At 54.9% G+C, this 15,115-nt stretch overlaps 1 protein-coding gene across 4 annotated transcripts in view; it reads left to right on the top strand.

Annotated features, from left to right (window-relative positions):
- CADM3 (cell adhesion molecule 3) overlaps positions 1-15,115 on the top strand; it is a 127,180-nt gene that overhangs the window by 93,241 nt on the left and 18,824 nt on the right. For all 4 annotated transcript variants that reach the window (XM_075907118.2, XM_089772690.1, XM_075907116.2 and 1 more), the window contains 3 exons: positions 794-964; positions 11,808-11,898; positions 12,659-12,828. In XM_075907118.2, coding sequence (XP_075763233.1) covers positions 794-964; positions 11,808-11,898; positions 12,659-12,828 — 432 coding nt within the window. The remainder of the gene's footprint in view (positions 1-793; positions 965-11,807; positions 11,899-12,658; positions 12,829-15,115) is intronic.

Raw genomic sequence — 15,115 nt, 5'->3', positions numbered from 1 at the left:
GGGGCTGCCCTCCCCCTCCCCGGGCCTGGAGTGGGCAGAGCTCAGACAGGCCGAAGAAGAGAACACACAGCCCCTTTACAGCATGGCCACGGGCAGCTGCGGGCGGCACAGAGTCCTGCGGCACTGGGCTGCATTGGGAGTCCGTTAAGAAGGGGGAGCGGGCAGGCGGCACGGAGCCCAGCTGGGGAATGAGGAGCCCTGAGGGACCCGCCCTCATGGGACAGCAGCACTCAGTGCGGCCCAAGGTAAGGTGCTGGCACCTGACCTGAGTTTTAAGCCAGGATCTAGCACTCAGCACATTGGAGATGTGGGGCGAGCCCTCGGGTGATTTGGCCATAGCTCAGACACTGCTTGGGGGTCAGGTGGGACCCCAAGGGACAGCAGGGCCAGAACAGGGGGGCTGTTTGAATCTGAGAGGCCATGAGGGTAGGAGGCATCCCTGAGACGCTGGGTCAGGTGCTCCCCGCCACCCCCTCTTGTAACACAACCATGGGGGTGCTCAGAGACTCTAAAGGAAAATTGGTAACCATGGCAACCAGCACATGGTGCCTGTGGCATGCTCTGACCCATGCTCTGGGGGCCGAGAGCCAGGGTTCAGGCGAGCTGGTGGAAGGGCACAAGCCGATCGCTAGCTCAGGAGAGCTGGGGGCGCAGGTGGTGCTGGCTAGCATGGCCTAGATGGGCCCTGAGGGTGAGGTGGCGTCGCTCCCATGCTCCTAAGAAGAGGGGGTGACCGTGGCCTGTGCAGACTCCACACTGATGGTGCCTGTTCCTTTACCCCCCACCCCCAAAGGTGAGGACCTGGAGGTGATGGAAGATGCCAACGGGAAAACGTTCACCGTCACCAGCCGCGTGGCGTTCCCCGTCACAAAAGAGGACAATGAAGTGGAGGTCACCTGCACAGTGGATCACGAATCCCTGCAGAATTCGGAAAGATCCACCAGCCAGAAACTGCAGGTCTATTGTACGTGCAGGCCAGCTGGGGAGGGAGGGGCGGGCAGCTGGAGGCTGGGTTCGGAGCGCCATGGGGGTATGTCCAAGTGCAGATGAGAGAGAAAGGAGCCAGTGACCTGCCCAGCACAGATTGCCCCCCGCCCACCTTACATGAGCATCCAGACTACAGTGATACGTCACCCAAACCTGCTCACTGCCCACCCCAACTCCACACACCACAGGCACACAACCACTGCCTGCCACTCCCACACAGCCTTCTGCCTACCACCCCGACAACCTATTAGCCCCCTCATGCAGCCTGACACTCCCAACAAATGACCCACGGCTAGCCTCCCCACACAGCCCTCTGCCTACCACGCTTCCCACATGCAGCCCACCAACTGACATGCCCAGAAAATCCCCGTGTACACGCAGCCAACCACTAACCACTTCCTACACACATCTCCAGCCCACTGCTGACCACTCCCATACACACAAAGCTCACCGTTAACTAGGGGTGTCATCACGTAGACTTCTACGCAATTAACCGATAAGGCTGGGCATATCAGTTAATCTTGTCGACTACACAGATTTCCCCCCTTGCTGCATCTGTATCAGAGGCAGAGGTGGGAAGCAGGAGCCAGTGCTTAAAAGCTATCCACCCCTACACATGCACAGCCCCCTCCATCCCCCCCACACATAGTCCACTGCTTTCCGCCCCTACACACACACAGCCCCCCATGTCCCACACGTAGTCCACTGCTATCCACCCCTATGTGCACACATCACACTGCTAACCATTAACCAGCCCCTCCTGCTGCCCACACGGAATTCTCTGTTACACATACACTAGGGGCACCCATCCTTGCCCTCCTTATCCTGGTAGGGATGTAAAATCCCGTTTAGTTGGTTCACTTATGAAACATAATCTTTAATAGACTAACCAATTAAAGGGGAGTGGGGAGTGGGGAGGGGTGCTTCAGACTGGCTGGGCTAGAGCGGCCCACCTGTGCATTGTGGACAAGCTGAAACAGCCCCCCCCCCCGACCATGGACAGGGGCTTTTCCAGATGGAGCGCCCCCTGCCCATGGCGGGCTCGGTGGGGCTGGAGCCGTACCCAGTCCATGGTAGGCAGGGAGCCTCTCCAGCCTCCACCGGTTAACCATTCACATTCCTAGTTTCTAGGGTTCCAGCATAACTCTCTCAATGCAGGCACCCTCCCTTACCCATTCCTAGGGCTGCGGCAGGGCCTTACACTTGGCAGGTTTGTGGGGTCTTCTACCAGTGGAAGAGCCCTACACAGTGATATCCTGTTTATTGTCAGTCACCAAAAATAGAACGCACATGCCGCATGCGCTACACATACAGTGCTCAGCACTCCCAGTAAGAGAGATCCACTTGTCAGGGTGGCCAGTCGGGCTCAGGTCGGTCTGGGGGACTCCAGTTTCTGCCCACTAACATTGGCTCAGGGTTGAGGTCTGGCAGCTGTGAGCATGGAGCTGTGTCCTGGGGTTGGTTCCTAAAGAATTTCCTTTCGGACTCTGGTTTATATTGTGAAACACGAGTCTTGCTTATTATTTTACTAACCAGTCTTAATGCACTGCAATAGAATTCTCTAACCAATCATAACCCCACCACCTTAATTGATTTACCCCCAGAAAAATTAATGATACAGCAGACAGAAACAATTTAAACCCAGACAGATCATACAGACAGGCAATAGGGAAGGGGGGGACCATAATGCTAGAACAATAAAGGAATGAGGATTCCACAACCCCAGCTACTGTTCCGTGGCTTCTTGCCAGACAGAAAGCTCTCCAACTGAGTTTTCTTTAACCATCTTAAGAGCTGTTTTTTTATCCGGTGATAGTGGACAGTGCCATTAGGACAGGGTCTCCTTAACAGCCAGGTATGACACTATTGTAATTGTAATGTAGATCCACCATGAGGTGTGACTTCCTGTTCCTCAGCTAATGGCTGCTGCTCTTTTAATCTGGCTGCACTTAGGCTTTAGGCCTTCCAATGTGGCTACAGAAAAAAGCCTTGTCCTTACCCTGCACATGCACACATCCTACTGCTAACCATACCCTGCAGACACAAAACAGTCCACAGCTAGCCCTCCCAGTGCACAAACACAGCCCTCCACCCACCACTGTTCTGCACTAACAGCCCGCTCCTCACCAACGTGCATAAACAGCCACCCCCTCCCTGCACGCCCAGCCCACCACTAACTCGCCAGTGCTTATATACAGCCCACCACTAATTCCCCCTGCACTTACCACTCACTGCAAATCACCGCTACGCACACACTCCCCTCTGCTAACCGTTGCCACGCACACACACATCCCATCACTAACCACCGCTATGCACACACACGTCCCATCACTAACCACCGCTACGCACACACACATCCATCACTAACCACCTCTATGCACACACACATCCCTCCGCTAACCACCGTTATGTGCATACATCTCACCGCTAACCACCGCTATGCACACACATCCTTCTACTAACCACCGCTACACACACACACATCCCACCGCTAACCACCGCGACGCACACACACATCCCACCGCTAACCACCGCGACGCACACACACATCCCGCCGCTAACCACCGCGACGCACACACACATCCCGCCGCTAACCACCGCAATGTACACACACATCCCACCGCTAACCACCGGTACACACAAACACATCCCACCGCTAACCACTGGTACGCACACACACATCCCACCGCTAACCACCATTATGCACACATATCCCACTGCTATGCACACACACAACCATCCACTAATCACCGCTACACACACACACACATCCCACCACTAACCACCGTTACGCACACACATCCCACTGCTAACCACTGCTATGCACACACATCCTTCTGCTAACCATCCCTATGCACACTACGCACACACACATCCTACTGCTCCTCCATCCTGCTCACACAGCCCACAACTAACCATATCCTCTTATGCACACACAGTCCAGTGCTACCCCCCTGCCCATACCGGTGCAGTTCCCAACCTTTTCAGATGGGGACCCATTTTGACAATTCAAGAAGACTTGGTGACCCAGGGCAGTTCAAAAATGGGGGGAGGAGGGGAGGCAGAGCCACCTGGGGAGTCACTCGGTGACCCTTTTGAAATGTACTGGTGACCCATATTTGGGTCCTGACCCATAGGCTGGGAAACCCTGCCATACAGCCTACTGCTAACAATCCCCCTACACACAAAGCCCACTGCTATGTGCCCTCCCTTGTGCACTGGGGGAGGCGGACACAGTGCAGAAGTGCGAGGCTGGGGAACGTACGCTGTGCCTGTTGGGGGGGACACAGTCCCAGGAGAGAGCATACACTCTGAGTGTATGAGGTGCATGTTCTGAGTGTATGTGGGCCAGCAAACCCTGGAGGGCCAGACTGCGGGTGTTCTGGGAGCGCACAGCTCAGGTGAGCATCCGGGAGGGGCACCATGTGAGTGTGTGAAAGGTGGGTGGCCCAGGTCTAAGGGAGCACCCCTTCCCGGCTGCCCACTGGGGCTGTTGAATGGGCAACCCAAACCTCTGCCACTCTGCATTCCCAGGGCTGTTTCCAGCTCCCCATGTCTGAAGTGAGTCCAGGCATGGCCCCAGTCTCAGGATCCTTAGGCACGTGCCCTCGCTCCAGCACCCCTCTCTGAGCGCTGCAACCCGCGGTGCGGCACTGACCCATCAGACGCCCCCCCCCCCACACTTAAACACCCCCTCTGCCAACCACCATTATGCACACACATCCCACTGCTATGCACACACATAACCATCCACTAATCACCGCTACACACACACATCCCACATTTGGCAGATGTCCACCCCACCCGGGGAAGCTGCATTTTGCAGAGCTCACCGGCACTTACAGCACAGCGCACGCTGCTGCGCATGCAGCTTCTCCCTGAGGGGCGGCGGCTATGGCCCGTTGGCACGGCACTGTCTATCCCAGGGGCTAGGTCGGGAGGGCTGTGTCACACGTAGTTGCACCGATCCACCTTCGTCATGGAGACGGGACCCGTTTGACTCCCTGGGGGACAAGCAGCTGTGGAGAAGCGGTCAGGCGCCCTCCAGAACAGACAAGCACGTTATTCCGCCTGACAATGCCATGCTCTATATTTAATCGTGTCAGGCACTGGCAAGCCCACATCAACCACACCCCGTCACCCCTATGTCCCTTCCCTTGGGAGATCAGCTGGGTCCTGTCAGCCAGGCAGGCAGCATCTTCCCCCCACTGCAGCAGCCTCCCCCTCCCTTAATCTCTCTCCTCAGTTCCCTTTCCCCCCTTGAATCCATTGAGAGATTCCTGTGAAGGTCACCTGCTTCCGATGTTTGGCCTTTTGGGCAGTTCCCATAATTCCCTGCCCCCCATCCCCTGCCCCCTTTGCCCGAGGAGGAAGTGTCACATCCATCGTCCCAGGGCGTTGGACTAAGGGGTCTGTGCGCAGCGATTGCTCACCATGGTCTCTGGTCTGGCAGAGGACTGAAACAGCTCGGCTCCCTCTTGGGGATCCCACATGCACAGCAGCTTTCTATGCCAACGGGTTGGTTTCAAAAAACCCTCCACTCTGTGGAAGTGGTACGGACAGGCCCCCTGTTTGCCACCTTGTTCCCCTTTCCAAAAGCACCGAGCAGGCGCAGCCCACGTGTATCCCAGAGGTGCTCTGCCACTCCCACCCCTCCACTTCTAGACAGTACGTCTGCTGTTGCTGCTGATTACTCTGAATCAGGCAGTCACACTTCCAATGATCACACCCTGAAATACCATTTTGTGACAACAGTTGGTTCTCATGTTCACACCCCCTGGGGCAGAGGGGAGGTGCATATCTTCCCTCAGTCTGCTGGGGTTTAAATCCCCAGGGCTGTTGCTACACTGCAAAGGTGAAAGCGCTGCGGGGAGCACAGGGCCAGTGGGGTACTCAAGCAGTCACCCACTAGCCCCGTGCTCCCCATGGTGTTTCAAAGCGGCAGTGCTGCATGGAGCCTGGGGTCAGCAGGGGTTCCCAGTAGGGGTGCCAGGTTTTAGTCCCGTTTTTTGTTTGTTTGTTTTGCTTAACCAAATTTTTTCCCACCATGTTCGGTATTTTTTGTGAAAGTATCTGGCAACCCTAGTTCCCAGCTGACCCTGGGCTCCATTCGGCGCTGCCACTTTGAAACACCACATGCAGCCCACCAGACTGCATGTGACGTTTCAAAGCAGCAGTGCTGAATGGAGCCCAGGTCTGCCGATTTGAAGCATGCCCTTCTCTCCCTCCCCCCTCTTGCTGCTTCTATCAGAAAGAGGCAGCAAGGGGGTGGAAAAGCGATGTGTCAACTATCCGATAAACATTTGCTTATTGGATAGTCAACAAGTCATTCAGATCCCTGGTATACACAGTGTAACTGCTCCCAGTGTTAGGGTCATCACACAGCGCTGTCTAAGCAACCACAGTTATTCTTATAGTGAAAGCACTAGAGGGAAAAATGATCAGGGAAATATTACATTTAAAATATTAAAAATGATCAGGGAAACTCAGAGCTTATCAGTAGAGCCCTGCATGGATACAAAATTTTGTATCCGCATCTGTATCCACAAAAATGAGCTGCGGCTATTCACATCTGCAGATATAAAGTGGATATCTGCAAATTTGCAGGGTTCTAGGTACAAAATTTGTATCCACATTCACATCCATATCTGCAAAAATGAGCCACGAATATAAAGTGGATATTCGCAGATTTGCAGGGCTCTACTAATAAGCTCCCCAGAGGTCGTCATCGTTCCAAAAAGGGCAGTGGGACGAGTCGGTCCTTTAGCCCCCACCCAGGAGTTTTCTGTGGTAATGAGTTCTGAGCAGATCAGCTTCTTTCTTTATACTGCTTGTGCCTTTGATCTTCAGACAGATGGTGTCTGGCAGAGGATGATGGCCCCTTGTTAAGGGTATAGCTTCCAACAGCAGGGATTTTGCATTTCTGGGGGAAGCCATTTCCCCTCACTTCCTCTTACATGTTCCCAGGAATTCAACATAAGAACATAAGAACAACCAGTACTGGGTCACACCAAAGGTCCATCTAGTTCAGTGTCCTGTCTGCCGACAGTGGCCAATACCAGGTGCCCCAAAGGGAATGAACAGAACAGGAAATCATCAAGTGATCCATCCTCTGTTGCCCATTTCCAGCCTCTGAAAAACAGAGGCTAGGGACACCATTTCTGCCCATTCTAATAGCCGTGGCTAATAGCCATGTTGGACCTAACTGCAATGAATGTATCTAGCTTTTTTTTTTTTTTAGCTCTGTTAGGGTACGTCTGCACAATAGCATTATTTTGAAATAACTAACATTATTCCGAAATAACATAGTCTGTGTCTACACTACGAGCAGTTAATGTTGAGCTGGAGGACTTCTTAGTCTAACTCCTGTATCCCTCATTTTACAAGGAATAAAGGATGTCAAAGGAAGAGTGCTCTTCCTCGGACTTCCTGCTGTATAGACAGTATCAAGAGCCAAAATAAGCTATTTCGAGTTAAGCAATGCAATTAATGTAGCTGAAGTTGCAGAGCTTATTTCTGCGTTAGCCCTGCTGTTTAGACATACCTTTAAAGTCCTGGTCTTCACAACATCCTCTGGCAAGGAGTTCCTCAGGTTGACTATGAGCTATGTGAAGAAAAACTTCCTGTTGTTTGTTGTAAATCTGCTATCTACTGTCATTTGGGGTATGTCTAGACTACATGGTTCCGTCAACAGAGCCATGTAGATGAGTTTAATGCTTCATTTACATCAAAATGGCTGCTGCACTGTGCCTATCAGCTGTTTGGCGGTACAGTGGGGCAGTCTGTATGCGCCATGGTTGACAAGGGAAACCTTTGTCGACAGCTCTGGTAAACCTCATTTCATGGGGCATAATAGAGCGCATCCAGACTGCCCCGCCAAACAGCTCATTGGCACAGCGCGGCGACCATTTTTATGTAAATGAAGGGCGATTATTTAAATTGCCACTTCCTTTTCCTATGTCTAGTAAACTCATCTACATGGCTCTGTCAACAGAGCCATGTAGTCTAGACATACCCTTGGTGACCTGTAGTTCTTATTTATGGGAACAAGTAAATAACTTTTCCTTGTTCACTTTCTCCACATCAGTCATGATTGCGTAGACCTCTATCACATCTCTTCTTAGTCTCCTCTTTTCTAAGCTGAAAAGTCCCAGGTTTTTAATCTCTTTTCATATGGTGTTGTTCCAAACCCCTAATAATTTTTGTTGCCCTTTTTTCTGAACTTTTTCTAGTGCTAAGATCTCTTTTTTGAGATGAGGCTACCATATCTCTATATAGTATTCAAGATGTGGGCGAACCATGGATTTATGCTGTGGCAATGAGATATTCTTTGTCTTACTCTCTGTCCCTTTTTTAACGATTCCTAACATTCTGTTTGCTGCTGAACATTGAGGCTTTGTCTGCACTGCAGGGTTTTTGTGCAAGAAGCTTTTTGCGGAAGTGATCTTCTGCGAAAACTTCTTACTCAAAAGCGTGTCCACATCTCAAAAGCGCATTGCAAAAGCGCTTGTATGGACCCCCTGCGGAACACCGCTAGTTACCACTCTCCATTCTGAAAACTGGCCATTTATTCATACCCACCGCGTGGATTGTCCCAAAATATCAAAATCAGCCTCTGCTCTTGCGGCCCCACAATAATAATGAGGGTTTTGCTGGCACCGTCTCTCCATTTCAAATTGATGTGGCTGATCTTTGTCCTTCTCTGCATGCAGCTGGGGCTCTCCCTCTCGAGCTGCAGTGTCAAAGTTTACTTGTAGATCTGCCCTTGCTGGCCAGTGAAGTCTGGGGCAGTAGTTGTTGTCTCTGGCAGCCTCTTCTTTGCTTATTTCTAGGAAGTTGCCCCAGATATTCCCTGCCTGCTGGACTCTCTAGAATCATAGACTCCTAGGGCTTAAAGAGACCTCAGGAGCCATTGAATCCAGCCCAAAGCAGGACCAAACCCAACTAAATCATCCCAGCCAGGGCTTTGTCATGCTGAGATTTAAAAACCTCTAGGGAGGGAGATTCCACCTCTGCCCTAGGAAACCCATCCCAGCGCTTCCCCGCCCTCCTACTGAAATACATTTTCCTAATATCCAACCTAGACCTCCCCCACTGTAACTTGAGACCATTGCTCCTCATTCTGCCATCTGCCACTACTGAAAACAGCCTCTCTCCATCCTCTTTGCAACCCCCTTCAGGGAGTTGAAGGCTGCTATCAAATCCCCCCTCACTCTTCTCTGCTGCAGACTAAATAAGCCCAAATCCTTCAACCTCTCTTCATAAGTCATGTGTTCCAACCTCCTGATCATTTTCATTACCCTCCGCTGGACTTTCTTCAATTTGTCCATATCCTTTCTGTGACTAGGGGCCCAGTATTCCAGATGTGGCCTTGCCAGTGCTGAATAAAGGGGAATAATCACTTCCCTAGATGTACCGTCAATGCTCCTCCTAATGCACCCTAATATGCCATTAGCCTGTTTGGCTACAAGGGCACACTGTTGACTTATATCCAGCTTCTCATCCACTATCATCCCCAGGTCCTTTTCTGCCAAACTACTGCTTAGCCAGCCAGTCCCCAGCCTGTAGCTGTGCTTGGGATTCTTCCGTTCCAAGTGCTGAACCTTATGAGATTTCTTTTGGCCCAATCCTCCAATTTGTCTAGGTCACTCTGGACCCTATCCTGACTCTCCAGTGTATCAACCTCTCCCCCTAGCTTAGTGTCATCCTCATCTACCACTGAGCTGAGTGTTCCCTAAGACCCTAAACCACCCTGTCTCAGGAGAGGCAGAGAAAAGCAGTGCCCATCTGTTGCCATTTGGGTCTCTCAGCCTGGCATTGCCCACCCTGTGTAGTGCAGCACTGGGAAAACCAGCTGCCCCCCAGCCTCACAGGCTATTGGAACTGAATCTCTGGAAGGAGGGAGTCACAGAATCAGGCCCTCAAAGGCATCTCATGTTCATGCTGCCCATATGCAGCCCCCTCCTGGGTGGGACCCAGAAGATCCCCAGTGGTCCTGGAGGGTGATAGCTAAAGGGGAGACATTTGTTGGAGGGAGAGATACTTGGAACTAAAGTTACAGCCCAAGTGGTGAAACCCCATCTGATGCACCCAGGCTGTGGTGTCAGGCAGAAAATCCCTGGTGTAAAAGTCTTTACTCTTCCTACAGCAGGGATTTGAATCCAGGCACAGGCAGGCTCGGGGGTCTCCATCTCCGGGGTGCTGCCTGCGTCCCCTCCTCTCCCCCGTGCTGCCACCTCTATTAGCGCAGGTGGGGAACCAGGGGAGGCTGCCATGGGCAGAGGCTGCTTTGTCCCTGTCCTCTGGGACCCCTTGTGGACAGGGGCTGCTGCTGCAAAGCAGCCCCTGTCCGTGGAGGCCCGGGCTGGCCCCAGACAGGGGCTGCTCCAGCTAGGTAGACAGCCTGGCTCATTCCAGGCTCGCACCAGGTCCAGGACCTACCCTTGCTGCTGCTCTGCAGTTTAAATGTTCTAAGAGCCGGGCGGGAGGCAGCCTGGCTCTTACTACATTTAAAATGAAGAGCCGCAGCGAGGGCAGGGCCCAGATCCGGCACGAGCTGGGTCTGAGCTGGGCTGCCTCCCCTTATTGACTAATCGAGTAGTCAATAAAAATTCTATCAACTACTTGATTAGCCAATTAACCGCATCTCAACATCCCTAGTAAGAGCCAAGAGGTGAACCAGGCTATTCTATGTCTCTCAGCTGGACGGGGCTGTCAGCCAGAATGCAGCTGTGTCCCCCTGCCCATGCCCCGGAGGAAGCACAGCAGGGATTGCGTGTGCAACGTAGGGCCAGGGGCTGAAAGAAGCGGGAGGGAGACATTCTGCTGCTGACCTGAAGGGAAAGCCCTGGCCAGAAAAATGTGCTTCCTGGGGCCCCCAGCAGCTCTCAATATGGGGAGGGTGGTGTCTCCAGCCCAAACGGGGGCCCCTGAGGGGCCCTGCCAAATCTGTGGCTCCCGCCCAAGAGCGGGATGCGCCCAGGTAAGACGTGCAGCGGCTGCTTTGGTGATGGCAGACGTAATTGGAGTCGGGAAGGGAGGGGGAACTTCTCCCCTCGTCTGTGATGGCTTGTGGGCCTGTGAAAATACAAAGGGACCTGAGTCTGATGGGCACAGAGCCCTGCTCACCTGGTTGCAGGCTGTGGGGATCTAAGGCTGGCACAGAAAGGGGGCAGGGATCAGTGCTGTTCCCCCTGCCCTCAGGGAAGCTGAGGGCAGGCCAAAGGGGTCTGCAGGCCCCAACCCCTGAGGGGATGGGGCAGAGACAAGAATGTGGCAATGAGGGAGTTTGAAGCAGCTCCCTAGCCCGACCCCTCTGCAGGTAAGAGCAGAGCAAGGCTGAGAGGTGTTGCACGGCGCCAGCCCAGCCCTATTTCTCCCCTTCCAATCGTCCCAGGAGGCCCTGAGGTGATGGGGGAGGGGAGCTTCAGCTGTGAGAAGAGGTTGAGAGGGGTTGGGTGGGAGGGGAAACCTGGCACTAGTTTGGGGAGTAGTGCTGGGGGGGGGGCAATTGCCAAGCCCCTGGGCAAGGTTTTTGGGGGGGAATCCATGCTCCTGAAAGGGGCGGGGACTCAAGCAGAAGGGAAGGGACTGGGGCAGCTCAAGAGTGCTGCAAGAGCAGTGGTAGGAGCCCCGGGCCCCTTTGAATCGCCGGGCCGCAGGGCAGTTGTCCCCTCCCTGCCCCCAGGCCTGGTATCCCGCTGTGGTTGCTGTGTAGGGAGGGAGGGACGTGCTGCAGCTGTGGGGGGAGGGGCAGCGCAGAACATGCTCCAGGATTTTGATTTCTGCTTTTCTCTTTCTTTTTCCCCCCCACCCTCCAGTTAAGCCAACAGCAACCATCGAGCCGGACCCCCCCTACCCCCGGGAGGGCGAGGAGCTGCGGCTGCAGTGTGAAGTCCAGGGCAATCCAATGTAAGCACCTTCCTGCCCAGCCCCTCTCTGCCTCCCCTCCTCCCCGAGTTCTCTTTAGCAGGCTGCAGCATGGCTGGGCCCTGCCAGCAGCCAGCCCCGGGGGCGCTGTAGTGCATCAGTTCAGTGGGGTGCAGTCAGGCTGCCTCAGGGTATGTCTACACTACCCTCCTAATTCAAAATAGGAGGGTAATGTAGGCATACCGCACTTGCAAATGAAGCCCGGGATTTGAATTTCCCGGGCTTCATTTGCATAAGCGGGTCTCCGCCATTTTTAAATCCCCACTCGTTCGAACCCCGTGCCGCGCGGCTACACGGGGCACGAACTAGGTAGTTCAAACTAGGCTTCCTAGTTTGAACTACCGTTACTCCTTGTGGAATGAGGAGTAACGGTAGTTTGAACTAGGAAGCCTACTTCGAACTACCTAGTTCGTGCCCCGTGTAGCCGTGCGGCGCGGGGTTCGAACGAGCGGGGTTTTAAAAATGGCGGCTCCCCGCTTATGCAAATGAAGCCCGGGAAATTCAAATCCCGGGCTTCATTTGCAAGTGCGGTATGCCTACATTACCCCGCTAGTTCGAACTAGGAGGGTAGTGTAGACATACCCTCAGTGCCCTGCAGGGGAAGCTCCCTTGGAAATGGAAGCTGCTGTAACGAGTTCCCAGCTGGGCTGGCCCCTGCAGCCAGTGCCTGCTGCATTGGTGATGCCGGCTCCAATGCGTGCTCCTCGGGGGAGCGCCCCTTAACAATCCCCCCTCCTCTCAGCCCCCAGGAGTTCCTGTGGATGAAGGAAGGTAGCGACATGCTCCTGCAGCCAAACACCAACCGCATCCTCACTCTCCCCTTCCTCAACAAGAGCGACAGTGGCACCTACATCTGCAGGGCCACCAACACCATGGGCAGCGTCGTTGTGAAGTACAACCTGGACATCAATGGTAAGCACGGGGCACCAGCCTCCTCCCCTGCCAGGGACATGCACACGACCTCTCCTTGCACTCAGCTCCTCCCAGCTTCTGCGCTACCCTGCGCCAGCTGCCGGGTCACCCCCTGAGGTGCGCCCCTGTGTTTGTGGAGCACCACTAGCGGGGAGCTGCCGTTGTTTTGGCAATGCCCCCTGCTGGGGAGCTCTGGGTGTGTTGAGAACATCCCCCGCCAGGGAGCTATGGGTGCGTTGGGAATGTCCCCTTTTGGGGCGCTCCAGGTGTGTTGGGAACGTCCCATGCTGAGGAGCTCCAGGTGTGTTGGGAACACCCCCTTCCGGGGAGCTCCGGGTGTATTGGGAATATCCCCTTCTGGGGAGCTCTGGGTGTGTTGGGAACATCCCCTTCTAGGGAGCTCCGGGTGTGTTGGGAATGTCCCATGCTGGGGAGCTCCGGGTGTGTTGGGAACGTCCTCTTCCGGGGAGCTCCGGGTGTGTCGGGAACGTCCTCTTCCGGGGAGCTCCGGGTGTGTTGGGAACGTCGCATGCTGGGGAGCTCTGGGTTTGTTGGAAACGTTCCCTTCTGGGGAGCTCCGGGTGTGTTGGGAACGTCGCATGCTGGGGAGCTCTGGGTTTGTTGGAAACGTTCCCTTCTGGGGAGCTCTGGGTGTGTTGGGAACATCCCCTTCTAGGGAGCTCCGGGTGTGTTGGGAATGTCCCATGCTGGGGAGCTCCGGGTGTATTGGGAACGTCGCATGCTGGGGAGCTCTGGGTTTGTTGGAAACGTTCCCTTCTGGGGAGCTCTGGGTGTGTTGGGAACATCCCCTTCTGGAGAGCTCTGGGTGTATTGGGAACGTCCCGTGCCAGGGAGCTCCGGGTGTGTTGGGAACGTCCCCTTCTGGAGAGCTCTGGGTGTATTGGGAATGTCCCGTGCCAGGGAGCTCCAGGTGTGTTGGGAACGTCCCATGCTGGGGAGCTCCAGGTGTGTTGGGAAAGTCCCCTGCTGGGGAGCTATGGGTGTGTACTAGTTCGAATTAAGGGGTGTGTAGCCCCTTAATTCGAACTAGTGGGAGGCTAGCCCTCCCCAGCTTTCCCTGGTGGCCACTCTGGCCAACACCAGGGAAATTCGTCTGCCCCCCTCCCGGCCCCGGACTCCTTAAAGGGGCACGGGCTGGCTATGATGCCCGTGCCAGGTACAAGCCTGCCAGCACCCAGCTAGCAGACCCTGCACCTGGCACGGCTTGAGCCAGCCACCCAATGCCCCCCAGCCCTCCCCCTCTTCCCGGAACCAGGATGGCGGCTCCCGGGAGCTTGCCCGGGACCGCAAGAGGCGGGCACCCGCGTGTAGCCGCGCGGCACGGGGTCCGAGCTAGCCGGCATTTAAAAAAGGTGCCGGCCGGCTTTATGCAAATGAAGCCCAGGAAATTCAAATCCCGGGCTTCATTTGCAACTCCGTATGACTACATTACCCCCCTTAGTTCGAACTAGGGGGGTAGTGTAGACATACCCTTGGAGAGCACCCCCAGCACTGGCCCTGCAGGACCTCTGGCTGTCTCCATCCAGTCCCACATGACAGAGCTCCCCCAGCCAGATTCTGTAGGGTTTCAGGATGCTCTCTCCACTGATATGGCAGCCCACTGCCCCGATCTGCACCCGTGTGGGATCCTGAGCTGAGTCTGCCCTCCCTCCTGGCTCTGAACACCCTGCACATGTCCACAGGCTGAGCTCCCTGGTGTCCCGCCCTCCCCGCCCAACCAGATGGGCCTGGCCAAGCTGCCTGGATTTGGCCAGTTTAGGTCCAGAGGTTCAAAAACAGCCTGACTCCTCCCAGCCCCATCTGAGAACAAAGGAGGCTCCCCCTGCCCCCAGGGCTGTGGCTGAGCGCTTGTGAAACTTCAGCCCTGTCTCTCATTCCCGATGGAGTCTCCCCGGCCCCAGATCATTTCTTGGAGCTGGGCAGAACTGATCCATCTCCCTGGCCCAGCCGCCGCCCCAACGGGCGTGATTCCTCTGCTCCTGCCCTAGTGCATTAGCAGTCCACGGGTAACCCTGTCCGCTCCCACCAGCTGACTGGGACTCTCTTCCCGGGTACGTGTGTATCCAAGGCATTGCTGCTGCTTTTCCCTGCCTCTGTGGCACGACTCAGTGTTGCTCTGCACAGGCAACAGGGCCGGGTGCCGTTCAGGGCTCTGATTCTGATCACTCCGATTCCTGCTGCTCTGGGCTCCTTTATTCTGTGTCCCTGCTGGTATTTGCTGCCAGCGGGGGTCGTTGGTGAATGTCACAGCAGTGTGCCCCCATCC

This window comes from Pelodiscus sinensis, chromosome 22 (assembly GCF_052426305.1).
Source record: "Pelodiscus sinensis isolate ZL-2025 chromosome 22, ASM5242630v1, whole genome shotgun sequence".
NCBI classification, from domain to species: Eukaryota; Metazoa; Chordata; order Testudines; family Trionychidae; genus Pelodiscus; species Pelodiscus sinensis.
Note: the sequence above shows the minus strand (reverse complement) of the source record. Positions and strands in the feature narration are given on the sequence as shown.